Source organism: Urocitellus parryii, chromosome 6 (assembly GCF_045843805.1).
Source record: "Urocitellus parryii isolate mUroPar1 chromosome 6, mUroPar1.hap1, whole genome shotgun sequence".
Taxonomy (NCBI): domain Eukaryota; kingdom Metazoa; phylum Chordata; class Mammalia; order Rodentia; family Sciuridae; genus Urocitellus; species Urocitellus parryii.
In genome coordinates this window covers 37,937,254-37,953,281 of record NC_135536.1, presented here as the reverse complement: position 1 = coordinate 37,953,281, position 16,028 = coordinate 37,937,254, and the positions used below count along the sequence as shown (strand labels likewise).

Here is a 16,028-nt window from a genome sequence, read left to right as displayed (position 1 = left end):
ATCTGTCCAGAGAGCCTCCAGTACTGCTATGGTTTAGATGTCTCCCAAAAGCTCTTGTGTGAGATAACACAAAAAATTTCTGAGGTGAAATAATTGGGTTAATGCACCTCATCAATGCATTGATCCACTGATAGAGATTGACTGGGTGGTAACTATAGGCAGGTAGGGAGCAACTGGAGGAGGTGGGCCATTGGGGGCATGCCTTTGGGTATATTTTGTCTGTGGTGAGGGGAGCTCCCATCTCTGCTCCCTGGTGTGATGCCCTGAGCTGCATTCCTCTGCCACAGCCTTCTGATGTGATGCCCTGTCCCCAGGCCCAGAGAAATGGAGCCGACTATGTGGACTGAGACCTCTGAAATAGTGAGTCCCATATAAACTTCTCCTCTAAAATGCTTCTTGTCAGAGCTTTTGATCTCAGAAAAAAAAAAAAAAGTACTGAAGATAGAAAGGAGGTACCAGAAAGAGAGGGGTAGGCCTCACAGACCAACCTGGCAATTTCAAGACCTGGTCTGATTTTGAAACTCTGGATCATGTAGCCTATGGATCTAAACATTTACTGTATCCCTAAATTATATCAAACTTTGAGAAAGTGTGAAAAGCCAAAAATCAATTCTGGGTAGAGAGTACCATGTTCCACTTCCTGCTAACCAGAGGAGGGGGGATATCTCCCTATGCTCATAAACATTCAGCTGTCTCACTTGGCGAAATTACTGATGCAGCTGAGACTTAATGTTTATTCTCATGCATATTATGAAATCTACCTGGAATTATCAGACATTAGCATTTTACAACAGTAAGGAAACCAGTTCCAAGAAGACTTTTTTTTTTTTTAATACCAGGGATTGAACCCAAGGGTGCTTTACCACTGAGCCACATCCCCAGTCCTTTTGATTTTTTATTTTGAGACAGGGTGTCAGTAAGTTGCTTAAGACCTCAATAAGTTGGTAAGGCTAGCCTCAAATTTGTGATCCTCCTGCCTCAGCCTTTTGAGTTTCTGGGATTATAGGTGTGTACCACCTTACCCAATGCAAGATCATTTCTCACCTTGGCTTGTTCCCTCACATCAGCCCCCAGAAGCCATGTGCTTTTACTTTCTGGACCCACATTTGAGAGGATTTTTTTTTTCTTTTTTTGTCAGTCACCTCTGACGCAGCCAAAGAGCAGCACTAGTGAGATTCTATGTGAACGATCCTCTTTTCTTGCTCAGATTATTTATTTGTCTTCAGCAGTCTTAAAACCAAAGTGTCTGCCCATTAGATTCCAACTGAACTGGGAGCTGAGGCACACCACCAACTCAGTCTTCCCTAAATCATGAGGTCATGAGAGGACTGTGTTGGTGAATCCTGAAGATATGTTAGGGATGGAAGAAACTGCAAATTCTGCATTTTAACCACCTAGCTTTAACATCAAACTTTAATGCGAATGTGGTTTGTTCTTTAGTACCTGTACTTTTTTTTCTAATTTACAGAAATGGCCATATAAAGTAATATAATGATTTGATTTAAGTTCCATATGTAAAGGAAATGTTTGTCAAAATGTTGGTAAATGTTTTACAATACCTAAGACATACAAGATAGAAAGGATACAAAGGAGGAGAGTAATCGTTTTGTTTATAGGCTGATTTTTTTGTTTCCTTTAAAATTGTGTTTTAAGACTGAAATAGGAATTTGTATCTTAGGCAAAATTGACTTTCCTTTTTGGAATAGTTGAGACATGATGCTGTGAAAAATGAGATCACCATTGGACCTTGAATGGAGAATCTGTCTCAGAATCCCCTGCAGAGTGTGCACTATTCTCCTATTTACATCACATGCAAATAGTGTGTATTTCTCTCTTCCCCTTCTTGTCAGTTCACCAACTCCTCCTTGTGCAAGACTTGTTTGATAAGATTAGTTGGTACTTGGTTGTTGGCTGTTTGGTGGTTTTTAATGAAATAGAATTTTCTGATTTGCACAGTCAAGGCCAGTGGTCTCCACCTGTGATTAGAGTCAGGTGTCTGATTTTATTTTTGTAAAATGTCTCACGGATGGGCCACTATTCAAAAGACCTCGTTAGACCATTAGTTTGTGAAATGGAGAAGTGTGGGTTGATGATAAGGATATTCTGAACAGAATGGTTTGTATTCTGCTACCTTTCCTATCCCCTACTATCCCCAACAACAACAACAATTACTAATTGGGCATTATGTAAAATTGTGAATGTGTAACCGACGTGATTCTGCAATCTGCATTTGGGGTAAAATTGGGAGTTCATAACCCACTTCAATGTAATGTATGAAATATGATATGTCAAGAGCTTTGTAATGTTGTGAACAACCAATAAAAAAAAAAAAAAAAAAAAAAAAAAAAACCAGAATGGTTTGTATCACTGCTTCGTAGGATCAAGTCCACATAAAGGTCAAAGAAGAGACATGAAGCCATGAAGACCATTCTCTGTTCAGAGCTGAGAGCAAAGAGACCTAGCTTTGGTTGCCTTGGGGCTGCTCCTGCCTCTGATGCCAGCGAGGAAGCGGGGACTGCAGGAAGTGGGAGTGAGAGAGCAGGAAGCTTTAGCTTGGGTAACCCCAAAACTGGGTTTCCTGAGTAAGTCCCAGATGTACCACTCCGTGGTCCCAGAGGAGCCATTCTGGTTGTCTTATTGTTTGTAGGAGGACATCTATGATGTGGAGTCCTTAACTTCTGTCTCCACTTGCTAATCCCATGTCTTACCAAAGAGTTTTCTCTCTAAGGCAACACTGCATATCTATTTATGAGTTTAATATATATTGCCCTTCATTAACTCATTTAAAAATAAAAAGGAAGGTTTATTTAAGGGGAAACATTAAAAAATAACATTTCAGGAAACTATAAAAATCACAACAAGTAGTATCATTATTAGAAAGCAATGATTCAATTAAGTCTTATTTAATGAGCATCCTGTACCAATAAAATGTGACATTTGACACTGCAGTAAAAAATTATGATAGAAAGAGCACTGAAGTTCATTGTTTAAGTTGAAATTTTTCCAATTTTTAACTGACAACTTTGGAAAGTCAGCTCTTTCTGTGCCTCAGTTTCCTTATCTATAAAATAATGGTCAGATAATGGCAATGATTATCACAGGTATTATCAATCTCAAGAGCAAAGCTAGAAGCTATATAAAATGGATTTTTTAAAATATTAAATTCTATTTTGAAAAAGCACTATGTCAATTTATAATCCTATAACACAAACCGGTAGGAAGTAACTTAGAAGATCCTCATGGGGATTTATCTATATAGTATATGTTTTAGAACTGGGGGACACAATAACAGTCTGGTTTTGTTTATAGGCTGATTTTTGTTTTTTACAAATTTCTCAGAGAAGCAAACACTGAATATTTAATGCAAGCTTGAAATTAGCCCATTTTTTTAAATGAACATTGAGTGTGATGTGAATGAAATAACATGTTGGAGGGAACCTACTTGGATAAAGGGATCAAAAAGTAAACTGAGTACAAAAAGGAAGGGGTGATGAGATGAACTTGGGAGATACCCAAGCTCATGCAGGCCTTTTTGTTGTTTATTTTGGTTTTGGCAGTATCAGTGATTGAACCACATCCCTAGCCCTTTTATTTATTTATTTATTTTATTTTGAGATAGGATCTCACTAGATTGCTTACAGCCTCACTATGTTGCTAAGGCTAGCCTTGAACCTGCAATCTTCCTGCCTCAGCCTCCCACAGTTTTTTTTTTTAATTTCATTTTTTAGTTGTTAATGGACTTTATTTTATTTATTTTCATGTGGTGCTGAGAATTGAATCTGGTGCCCCACTCATGCTAGGCAAATGCCCTACCACTGAGCCACAACCCCATCCCATCCCAGAGTTTTTAAAAGATATTTCAGTCCTCTACTAAAGTTTGAATAGACAGGTTTGGGTAATCATAGAAGTCCCTAACAGGATGACCATGCCAGGCCTGAGATGTGGCTGCTTCTCGAAGCCTCCCTGACTTCCCTCAACTCCATCTTCATCCCTAAAGCCCCCACCCAAACACCTCAGATCCTCAGATGATTTGAATATCCTACTATTATATTTTAGAACTCTTCTGCATAATTCTTTTTTTTTTCTTTGCCGCACTGGGAATGGAACCCAGGGGTACTCTACCACTAAGCTACACCCTCAGCCTTTTTTATTTTAAGATAGGCTCTCCCCAGTCTGCCTGGCTTCTTTTGCATAATTCTTATCCCCTAATCACATCCAAATTCGTGATTCAAGATCTTATCTTATTTAATCTTCAAATTGCCTTCAAAACTTAAATGTTCCATAAATATTTGTTGAATGAATTAATACATAAGTTAATTGATTCCCAGCAATTAATGTGCATTTGAATCACTTGGGAGAATTAAAATATTCATGCCAGAGCTCCACCCAAGGTGTTCCAGCTCACCCAATCCGGGACCTTTGTTGTAAGAGCTCCCAGGTGATTCTGATGTGCAATCAGAGTGGACACCAGAGGAAATGTGCTCATTCTGGGTGCTCTGCAATATTACCTAGTGTGTCATATCCACTCTGTCCCCTTTAAATGTCTGTATAGCTTATTTTCCTCATAATTGATGAAATCATAATGAAAGTGTCCCAGTTATCTGAACTTTAAAGTTATTAAAAAATAATGCATGTTGGAGTCTATCATAGAGGGGTTGTTGGATATAGCTTATGATATTACTAATACAGGTAATATGCATTTTCCATGTATGCTTTCAATTAACTTTCTTTTGGAAGGAGAAGATGAGTTACTATCTTTCATTAAAACAGTGAAATAGACATCGAAAACCTGGGTGACTTACTTTTTTTATGAGTTATGAACCCCCAAAATGCTCAAACAAGGAAGGATTTAAACCATTATATTTCTTAAGTACTCAAAAAGTATGGCCATGGTATGTTTAGCCAAGTGTTTTGATTTTAGAAAGGGAAATTCTATATTTAATTCTATATAATGTGTATATAATAACATAATTTTAAGGCACCTGCTTCAAAATAGAAACTGGGATGTTAGGGAAAATAACAATCAACAGAAATTAAACCAAACTGGGCTCAGTGCCCAGGAAAACTAGCCAGGCTCCAAGAACTGGGCAAGGAATAAACTAATAGGGAAAGACAGTGGGAATGGATAGAATTATAACTGTTTCCATCAAAAATGGCCACTGTCCAGTGTGATCACAGCTGAGGAATTTTGCTGGGACACTTGTCATTGTGGTTGTGGTTCCTGCCCTTCTCATTTTAATGACAAACTTGCAATGGAACTTGCCCTCCTAAAAAGTGAATCTTAAACATGCCAGGCATATACAGTGATCTTGCATTGAATTTGAGTTTTTATAATGCTGTAAACTAATTGGAAACAAATGGACCCGAAATAAAAATAGGAGTTCATAACAACTTTAATTGAAGTTAGAAGGAAAGCCTTCAAGTTTCCCAAGACGCTTAAATGTCATATGATTTACATAAACAAGGGAGGAAATCCTCTTTGTGTGTTTAGGGGTGTGCGTCTAATACAGGAACCCGTGTTTTCCTGTTATTGAAAAGCATTCTTTCTTTAATCTTTTAAGCACATTCTGGGCCTGCATGTATTCCAGGTGTGTGTTTTCTTTGACATTAAAATATAAGAGCAGAGTACAACTATCAGAGGAAACTATTAGGACTCCTATTTTTGTCATAGGAGATGCAAAAAATAAATAAATAAATAAACAAACAAATAAATAAATAAATAAACTGAAATAAATGGATGGACAGAGCCCTGGGCACACTAGTAATATTGCCTGAATTTACTTAGGGGAATGGTTATTCCTAATGGGATGGAGCCAATGAAGAGAGGCCATTTGTGATAAAGACTATAAAATCTCCTCTGATTATGGGTATGGTCATGATGACTTTTTAACCGTAAAAGTAAATTTAAATAGTGTAAAAATGTCCAGAAGCTGTTAGGCAAAAATAACTGAAATAATGGGCAGTAAACCAAAACATTATTTGAAGTTTTAAAAAAAAAAAGTTTGCTAAGTACCTGCTAGGAGCAAGGGGGGAGATTGGATGCTCACCGAATCCAAAGGCAGAGTATCTTCCTTCCGTGCTTTTCTGTGGTCTCTGCTCTCCTACTTCAGTGACCCCAGATACTACAAAGCATTTTTTAATGCCTGAACCATAGAGACTTCTAATCACCAAATGTGACTGGAGCAAATGCTTTCTGTCCCTTGTCCCTCGAGAATGCTTTTCTTTTTGCCATCTTTCAAGCATCTGCCGAATTATTGAAAACAACAACAACAAAAAAAGAATATGTATTTTCTTCTGACACAGCCACTCGGGCCTCCACAGGCTGTGATTAGCTCAAATTCTTTGTAGCGCATGGTGCTCTCTGCTTTCCCTAATTCCTCCATGGCATCATTTCTGTTTAATCTTTACTAACTTCCACATCCAGGACTCAGGAGGAGCTTTTATGAAAGTGCTTTGAAGACCGTTAATTACCTCTCCAACCATTATTAGTCTCTAAATCACCAAGTAAGCAGATGTAGAAATGCTCAGGGTGACTTTGTCCTGGTGCTTGACATCAGTCGAGAGGCGATGAAGTCCATCTGCAGTTGGAAGGGGGAAAACTGCCGGAGGCTAAGGAGGGGTGGTCCTGGTCCTGTGGGTATAGTGACTTCAAAAATTCATATGTGGGGACTTTGCCCAGAATGCCAGATATAGTCATAATCAGATGCAAACTATATATACACTGGATGATATTATAAAAAGAAATAGTTCTTTTTTATTTTATTTTTTTGGTTACTTGAGAGTTGAGATTACTCCTTATCACTGAGGCCTCAGGTATTGATACACTTTCAAACTGTAAATAAGCATTATGGTTCCCCAGGGAGCTCATAACCTTCACTTCCTTTAAAATTTAGCCCTCCTAATGAACCCAGCCTGATGCCTGTCAGCCCCACATGCTTCTTTCCCTGCAAGCTGTAATTGTGCACTTGTAGCCTCTATTAAAGGTTTTGGTGTTATTTAGCTAAGCTGTTTTTTGTTGGATTGGATGAAGACATAAAGGAAGCAGCTTTTGCAGTTATGTTATAAACAGCTAGAGAGGGGAGACTGAAACTTATATTTCTTTTGCATTCATATCCCCCCACCAAAGGCACCCATTCATTCAGATTCTCTCTGTCGTGCATACACACTGAAGGAGGATATAAACCAGCCTGCAGGCCCACTAATCTCCCTGGTTTTTTCTTGGCAGTGACAAACAAGAAGCCCACACAGGCATCTATCACGAAGGTCAAACAGTTTGAAGGCTCCACATCGTTCGTGCGGAGATCACAGTGGATGCTGGAGCAGCTTCGCCAGGTTAATGGTATCGATCCTAATCGGGTGAGTGAATAGCTCTATGCTGGCCGAAGGAATTCTCTTTACAAGATGATTCTGATTGACCTTGGTAGTGGTGGGGGTGGTTTGAATCATCCCAAACAAGACTGTCAGCCCCATATGCCTCTTTCTCTATTTCAGTCATGGAACTAAAACTTCCTATGCCTCTTCACTTCCTATAGGAAATTACAGATCTAGTTCTTTTGTTTGATGGAGGCACCCAAAGGGATGATTGTTGCAGAAATGCTGCCTCCAGTGACGTTAATAGGAGAAGGCAAGGCTCATCAAAGCTGCATTTGTCCCCCAATGCCACCAATGACAAGAATTATCTACCAAGAATCAAATAAGTTAATGACACCTTAAAAATTTTGTACTAGTATTCCTTTACAAGACAAACATTTTATGATATAGATACATATTTAAAATACCATTCCCTTTGCATATATGCATGTACACACCCCCAAAACATCAATAATGAGGAAGAATAAAATGTAAATTTGTTACTCTCTATTAAAATAAGGGAGATTCTCTTACTTCCAAAGTTTAGGGGCAAGATTAATAGAGGTCACTGCTGAGAACCTGAGGTCATCCATCTTCCAAGTAATTGGGAAAATAATACAGTTGGAATTCTGACCATCAGTGTGTAGTTAGACTGTCTTTACTTCTGTGATACTAACTTCCTAGGGACATCTATAAATTCCATGTGATTTGAATTTTGCTTGATATACATAGAAACATGGACCCTTCACACACTTGGGTCGTAATAAAGCTGAGCCTTACAATTGGTACCACAGTCTTTGTTTTAGCCTTTCTGAGTCTTTTGACAGGGGAAAACTGGAAGCAGCAGTCTTTATAGATTGAGATCAGTAGTTATCTCACTGTCTTTTCCAGGATTCTGCAGAGTTTGATTTGTTGTTTGAAAATGCTTTTGACCAGTGGGTAGCCAGCACAGCCTCAGAAAAGTCCACCTTCTTCCAGATCCTCCATCACACCTGCCAGAGGTACCTCACAGACAGGAAGCCGGAGTTTATTAACTGCCAGTCCAAAATTATGGGAGGTGAGTGGGCATCTGTGTGACTTTAGTCATCCTGTTTCCTTAGACTTGCTTTTATATAAGAAGATATTCAGCGCATAATTAAAAGAATCAAAATGCTCAGAAGTAGACAGCATTAAATTATCTTAGAGAGTGTACACTATGCTACATCTAGACACAGTGGTGTGTTTTCACTCTTACACAAAAGATGGTCTTTTTAGAACAATGAGCCACCTTTCAATTTTTCTTCTTTACCGCTTTTTCTATAATTTCACCGCAGAACACTACTTTCTGGGTTGCTTTTTTCTGTTATTTCTCAAGATGTTTCACAAATGCTAATATAAAAATTCCAATTGATTTTGTCCCTTTTTTTGAAATAATAGCCAGTCTCATGTTTATTCCTTGGCACACAAAGATGAGTTAGAATGAGGGCCATAAGCCAGTGTTATATGGTGAGTACCATCTTAGGCAGCACAGTGAGACACTTTTAGAGGGTGATCACACATTTCTTTTAGGTGGCAAGTCTTTTTAGGGAATTCAAACTGTGCTAAAAATATAAAAGACTTGCCAATCACTCTGAGTTGGAGAAGAGTTATTTTATATCATTGGTCTTTTCGCTGACCTGTTTTCTTGGTTTTGCAAAATGTATTTTTAAAAATGCACCAATTTTGCCTTAATAAATATTAAATGAAAATCACAGTAGAGACTCTGCCTCTTCTCCTTGGCCTTTCATATATTCTTCATTTGAATTTGGGGTGAAATCTACTTTTCTGTCCCCAGCTGAAACACACACTCTCACTTTGCCATTAGTCTGCACAACGTCATATAGAGAAAACAATGTCCAATTCTTTATTATTATCCTTGCAAGTGTTTGTATTACTCTTAAACTGAAAGATAATAATCCAAATAACCTTGAAAGTCTTTCTTAAGCATTGATGCAATTTTTTATTATAGCTTCTCTGTTTAGTCCTAGAAAAATATAAGAGGTGATATGTGGTGCATATTTTCTTCAAAGTGGCCACTTCTTGTTGGACAAAAACAAAGTTAAATATTTAAAGGAAATATCAACCAACACCAACCTCTGTGGCAAATATAATGAGATGGAACTCTCTCTCATGCCTGTGCCATCAGTGATCTTCAAATGAACTCTGCTTTGGAAATCCAACCTTAACTGATTTGGTAAAAAGGTTGCAATACCCTGGGTTTTGGACTATTGGTGTCTGTTTCTTGTGAATGAAAAGTTGGACAGAATACCCAGCTTTCCCTTATTCTTCATTAGCTCTTAAGTTAGATCTGTTATAGCCTAAGATCAGATTACTTTCTTGATCTTCACTTCTTGCTGTGGAACATTTCCCTCATCAGTGTCAGTGTGGTCAGCAGCTTGTATGGCTATCAACCCTAAAAATAGTGTGCCTTTATGTATTTGAAATTGTCATTGCTCTTGGAGAAAGACTCTTCCAGAGCATTTCACTTCTTCATGAGAGGCCAGAAGCAAGTGCAGTTCCATGGGAACGCCTGCATTTCTAAGATGTTCTCTTTGAATATCTCGGCTTTCCCATAAGTCCCACCAGCTGTCTCTGTCAATCATTGACCCAGTCCTTCAGATATCTTCATTTTTGAACACCAAATGATGCAGAGTTGAGATGGGAACCCATATATCTAAAGTTACATTGTTTGTATGTGTATTGGATCAAGTTCAATATTGCTTTCTTACAGTCTGAGAAATAGTAAAGTTTAATGAGATCAAGTCCCAGAAAAAAGTTTGTAGTAAGCCTGTTGTAATTTGTTGGCAGCACATATGTCCTTAATGAATGTAGTCTGTCTTATTTAAACAGTTGCTGATCCTTGATAACAGTTGTACCTACACACCCTGATAAATTAGTATGCTCATTAGTCTTCCTTTCTGCCACATCACAATCCTGAGACTTAAAAATGATGTGTTTCTGGGATCACTATATCCTGACCCCTTTAACTTTTGAATACCTGCTCCATCTTAGGCAGATGAACAACTTTCCTTATTTCACAAAATATTTTGATGTCTCCTTATACTTAGGCCACAATGTTTATTGTACTTTGAAATATGTTAGTTTTGTGATTTTAGAGAACAAATGTTGGTGTTGGTATGCTGCCTTCCACCAGACTCTTTACTTGTCTTATCTTACTTAGTTTTTAAAGCAGCCTTTGGAAATACAATGTATTATCTTCATTTTACAGAGAAGGAAACAGGATCAGAGAGATTATTAAGTAGCTTGCCAAGGGTCATATCAGTAGTGAGTAGTGGAGATTAGATTTCAACACAGGCTCACTGAGCTCTAAAAGTATTTTCCTCAGGGTCTCTGAGTGGCACATGCCAGGAAACCTCATTACACTGCCTTTGGTATGAATGGCGCCCTCTGGAGTTGTGCAGTAATATTGTTGGAAGTATTTTATCGAGCACATTCCTGTGTTTGGAAGAGTGAATGGGGGGTAGGAGGAGAGCATTAGAGATTATAATAGTTTTAATTTTTTCTTTGTTATGTCACAGATACATAATTACAATAATTCTTTTTCTTTTTGTCCTAAGTAGAGTCATTGAGGACCCCTTAAGATCATCTTGCTTTTTGTTTTCTGTTTGTTTGGGTTTTTTTTCACTAGAACTTTAGATAAGGCAGATGAAAGAATGGGGAAGAGATGCATCCTGGCCGTGCTGGGTCTCTGGTCTAGCCATGTCACTGGGAAAACTGGGGCATAGCAATTTGTAATGAGACTGACTGTCAAGGTCAAAGGTCTAGAAGCAAGTCTGACTCTCAATGAACTCTACTTTCTTTCAGACTAATTTTAGTATAAGATGATCATTTAAATATCTATGATCCTTTGCAGTCGTGCTCTTATGTTTTTGATTGTGCCTATCCCTTGTGATAATATTTTTTATTCTTTGTGAAAGGTCATTTAAATCCATTTCAAAAGTGAAATGAATTCTTTGCATGTTTGAAATTCTTTGTTTCTCCCAAATGATATTTTCTTATTACCAGAGGACAAACTAGGAATCTTCTCATGCTAGTTCAGGATCCAGTGAAGACACAAGTGAAGTCTTTTTTTAAATTTTATTATTTCTTATTTATATATGACAGTGGAATGCATTACAATTCTTATTACACATATAGAGAACAATTTTTCGTATCTCTGGTTGTATACTCAGTATGTTCACACCAATTCATGTCTTCATACATGTACTTTGGATAATAACGTCCATCATGTTCCACCACCATTAATAACTCCATGCACCCTCCTTTTCCCTCCAACCCCTCTTCCCTATCTAGAGTTTGTCTATTCCTCCCATGCTCCCACTCCCTTTCCCACTATGAATCAGCCTCCTTATATCAAAGAAAATATTTGGCATTTGGTGTTTTGAGATTGGCTAACTTTACTTAGCATTATCTTCTCTAACTCCATCCATTTACCTGCAAATACCATAATTTTATTCTCTTTTATCGCTGAGTAATATTCCATTGAGTATATATGCCATATTTTTTTTATCCATTCATCTGCTGAAGGGCATCTAGGTTGGTTCTACAATTTAGCTATTGTGAATTGTGCTGCTATAAACATTGATATGACTGTGTCCCTGTAGTATTCTGTTTTTAAGTCCTTTGGGTATAGACCAAGGAGAGGGATAGCTGGGTCAAATGGTGGTTCCATTCCCAATTTCCCAAGAAATCTCCATATTGCTTTCCATATTGGCTGCACCAATTTGCAGTCCCAACAGCAGTGTATGAGTGTGTCTTTTCCCCCAAATCCTCGACAACACTTATTGTTGTTTGTATGCATAATAGCTGCCATTCTGACTGGAGATGAAATCTTAAGAGTGGTTTTGATTTGCGTTTCTCTAATTTCTAGTGATGATGAACATTTTTCATGTATTTGTTGATTGATTGTCCATCTTCTTCTGAGAAGTGTCTGTTCAGGTTCTTGGCCCATTTATTGTTTGGGTTATTTGGTTTTTTAGTGTTTAACTTTTTGAGTTCTTTATATACCCTAGAGATTAGTGCTCTATCTGATGTGTGAGGGGTAAAAATTTGCTCCCAAGATGTAGGCTCTCTATTCACCTCACAGATTGTTTCTTTTCTGAGAAGAGACTTTTTAGAGCTCATTGGAGCCCTCATAAGCTGAAAGAGGGCAGGAGGCTCTGAAGAAGTGTGAAGAGGGAAGCACTGGCCCCTCCTCCTGCCTCATCAGCACATTTGCAGCTCTTCTTTCCTCTCCTCTTCTTTCCTCTCCTCTTGTCTCCTGTTCATGGTTAGAGGATCATTAAGCTAGGATGGACCCTCAACTCATCCTAACTTCCACTCTACCTTGAAAAAATACAAAGCTGTTCATTTGGTTTGCTGGGTCCTTAAGCTACCTACTGATCTACAGAGATTGGAGACGGAGGTGTGGAGCCAATTCTATCTGCTGCAATGAAATATGATATCTTGAATGACATGATATCTTGAAAGTGAAGTTCACATGGGTTGAATTTACTTCTTCTGAAATGGAGGCCTTTACTTTTTCTGTTTACTGTAAACCGAGGTGATGTTATACTGTTAAGTGTGCAATGACACATTTATACTTGAACCTGAAACTACAAAAGAGAGGCTTGCTTTCAGCTAAGTCCTTTCAAAGAAAGGTGGTCTGCCCCAAATAGAGCATCAGTTTAGATCATGAGCATTTCCTATTAATTCAAGGTCCCAAAGAAGACTTTGGTTTTTTTCTTACTTCATTGTTCTTAAAAAAATGTGAACAATTCCCACATGGCTCCTACATTGCTATTTTATTTTACTGACCTTTTGTAATGATTATTGTTGGCCTTTTATTTTTATGTCTAATATAGGTTGAATATCCCTTATCTGACATGCTTAAAACAAGGTTTTTAGATTTCAGTTTCTGGACTTTGGAATATTTGCATTTATATGTAATGAGGTATCTTGGGGATAGGACCTAGGTCTAATCACAGTCATTTATGTTTCATGTGCACCTTACACACATGTTTGAAGATAATTTTATACAGTATTTTTAATAATTTTGTGCATGAAAAAGTTTTTGTAGCATGCTAAAGGAGCTAGAAGAGCCTTTTATTTTCTCTTGGGAAAACTGTGCCATGCACTACATTTCAACTGCAATCCCTCACATGAGGTCAGGCATTGCGTTTTTCATCTGTGGTGTCCTGCATCACTCAAAGTTTTGCATATTGGATTGTAGATTTTCAGAGTAGGGATGTTCAACCTGTACTATGAACTATAGTAATTTTTGTAGGTATTAGCAGGTTCTGTGTCAGACCTACAAAGTAGGTTCTTTGCAAACCTTTTTTAGTTTTCCCAGTAAGTGGTATAAATGAGATATAGGGAAAAATGATTTATTCTTCAAGGCAAGCATAAATTGAAGCATATCCTGGCATTTTTCTTGAACTTCATGCCTAAACTCCCTGGCTAACTCAATCAACTACCTCTTCATCTTTTGCCTATTTTACATTTGGCCTCCTTCATTGAGTCCTCCTACTATTGTTTGAGACCCGATTATGCACATTCTCATTAATTTCACAAGCATTTACTTGGGTCTGCATGTCCAGCACCGAGTTATCTGTAGAAATCTAACTACAAAGTAATACCTTCACCAACTTAATTAACCTTCCTGGGTGGATATCAGATGTAAACAGATATGAAATATTGCATAATGGCAAGGTAATGTCTGAGCTGCACCTTAAAAGATGGTTACCAGTTTCCAGACAGGCAGGGGCAGGATGAAATAAGCTCTCTCTTATTCCAACAGTTAATCCAGACAGTTTTTATTTCATTGTTAGCTGTATTCAGAATTTGGAATGTAGCAGATTGTTTTTCCATAAAGCAGGCTATTTTGAAGTGCCATATATTTTCATCAGCAGCAAAGAGTATTTTACAAGCATTACCCTTGGTCTCCAGCTCTTCAGATGATGGTGTAAAGCCCAGGCTTCCGAGCACTGTTAGAATTTCAGGGACACGGATGTCTCTGATGTCTTCTCCATCCCAGGCTGGCCCTCCTTTGCTCCTGCTAATTGGTGTGCTAGAAAAGAAACCCAAATGGCTTTACTCTGGATTCCCCTAGAGAGTGCAGAATCTAAAGATTCAATCAAAGTGTGACTTCACATTGTACTTTTCTTCCAAACAGTGCAAGATCATCCTTCAGGGAGGTGTGCAAGTAAGTCACCTTGAGGATGCCTAGACCTGGGAAGTGTAAAGTGAGGTAGTGAATTATTTAAAACACACACACACACACACACACACACACACAGAGAGTTAAGCTTTCTAATGAGCTATTTTTTTAAGTGATTGCTATGGTCATTCTTAATTCCAGTTTATTAATGTAGTGCTTTCAGGGAACCTATAACATGTGCCATAATTTCTGTATGTCTTCTTTTTGTTTTAATAGTTTAGTCTGTTAGTGAGTAGGCTTTATAGGACATGCGTGAATCTCATGCTCCAACTAGGAACATATTAAAATGGATTGCTTATTCTTCAAGAATAAAGTCATATGTAATTTTGCCCCTACTGCTCAAACTCATTATGCTTGTGCATGCACAGTCCCACGCACATGAGACTGTAATTCCCAGAAAGATTTAAGTTGTATTAAAGCTATCATATCACTGCTTGTGGGTGCCTGTGTATATACAGAGCAGCGGAGAGGCCAGGTTTCTTAGCCAGGCCCCTGTTGTGACAGAGCAATGAAATGTTTCTTCCATTTCTTTAAATCAAAAGGAATCCATGTTATAGTTCTTCTATTAACTATTTTTGTTGCCCTTGAAAAAAATAGCAAAATAACAAACTTCAGTTATTTTCCACCTAGGTACAAATGAAGAAAATGATTCATAGGGAACTTGCTCTAAATCCCACAGCTATTAAGGGATAGAGATGGTGTTTCAGTCTAAATCCACCACTTATTACCCATCTATTTACTGGAAACCATGACTTCCAAGTTACCTTAATGGGCACAAGGCTTCTTTTCCTTAAATTGATTCAGCTCAGCAAAAAAGGATGTGACACCAAATTCAACAAATTCTTTGTTGAGAGTTGAATTAAAAATTGTTTGAAAGTTCACAAATGACATTTAATTATATTAATCACATACACACAGAAACTTAATATTCCCTCTTCCAAACTCCATCTTCCTCACTGCAGCTAATACATCTTTTCCTAGGTAACATAATTTCATTTAAGACTTGCCTTATAGGCTAGGGATATAGTTCAGTAAGTAGAGGACTCTCCTACCATGTACAATGCTCTGGGTTCAAACCCTAGCCCTAGGAAACAACAACAACTTATGAAAACCTTCCAGAAAGGAAAAAATTAAAAATAAAAACCAAAAATAATACTAAAAATATTTAAAGTGTACAATTAGAAAAGCCCGGTTTGGAGGAAAGTTTTTGTTTTGTTTTTGTTTTTGTTAGGATCCCACCAGTATAACCACTGTATCAAACACAAGAATGTTTTTCATTGACATAATCATCTGCATTAACCAAGAACTTGTTAGGAAGATGCTGTTCTAACAGAAACTATGAGGTGTTTTCAGATATGAATCTTTTATATATTTATTTTTTCCATTTAGGATGACACTACTGGTCATATTTTTTGGTATGTAGGTACTTTTCCATATTTTC

General features: G+C 37.7%; 1 protein-coding gene across 1 annotated transcript in view; it reads left to right on the top strand.

Moving 5' to 3' along the window:
• The window catches only part of Stxbp6 (syntaxin binding protein 6), a 254,435-nt gene that overhangs the window by 191,800 nt on the left and 46,607 nt on the right, over positions 1-16,028 (top strand). Inside the window, exons 3-4 of the mRNA XM_026414471.2 lie at positions 7,226-7,356; positions 8,242-8,407. Coding sequence (XP_026270256.1) covers positions 7,226-7,356; positions 8,242-8,407 — 297 coding nt within the window. The remainder of the gene's footprint in view (positions 1-7,225; positions 7,357-8,241; positions 8,408-16,028) is intronic.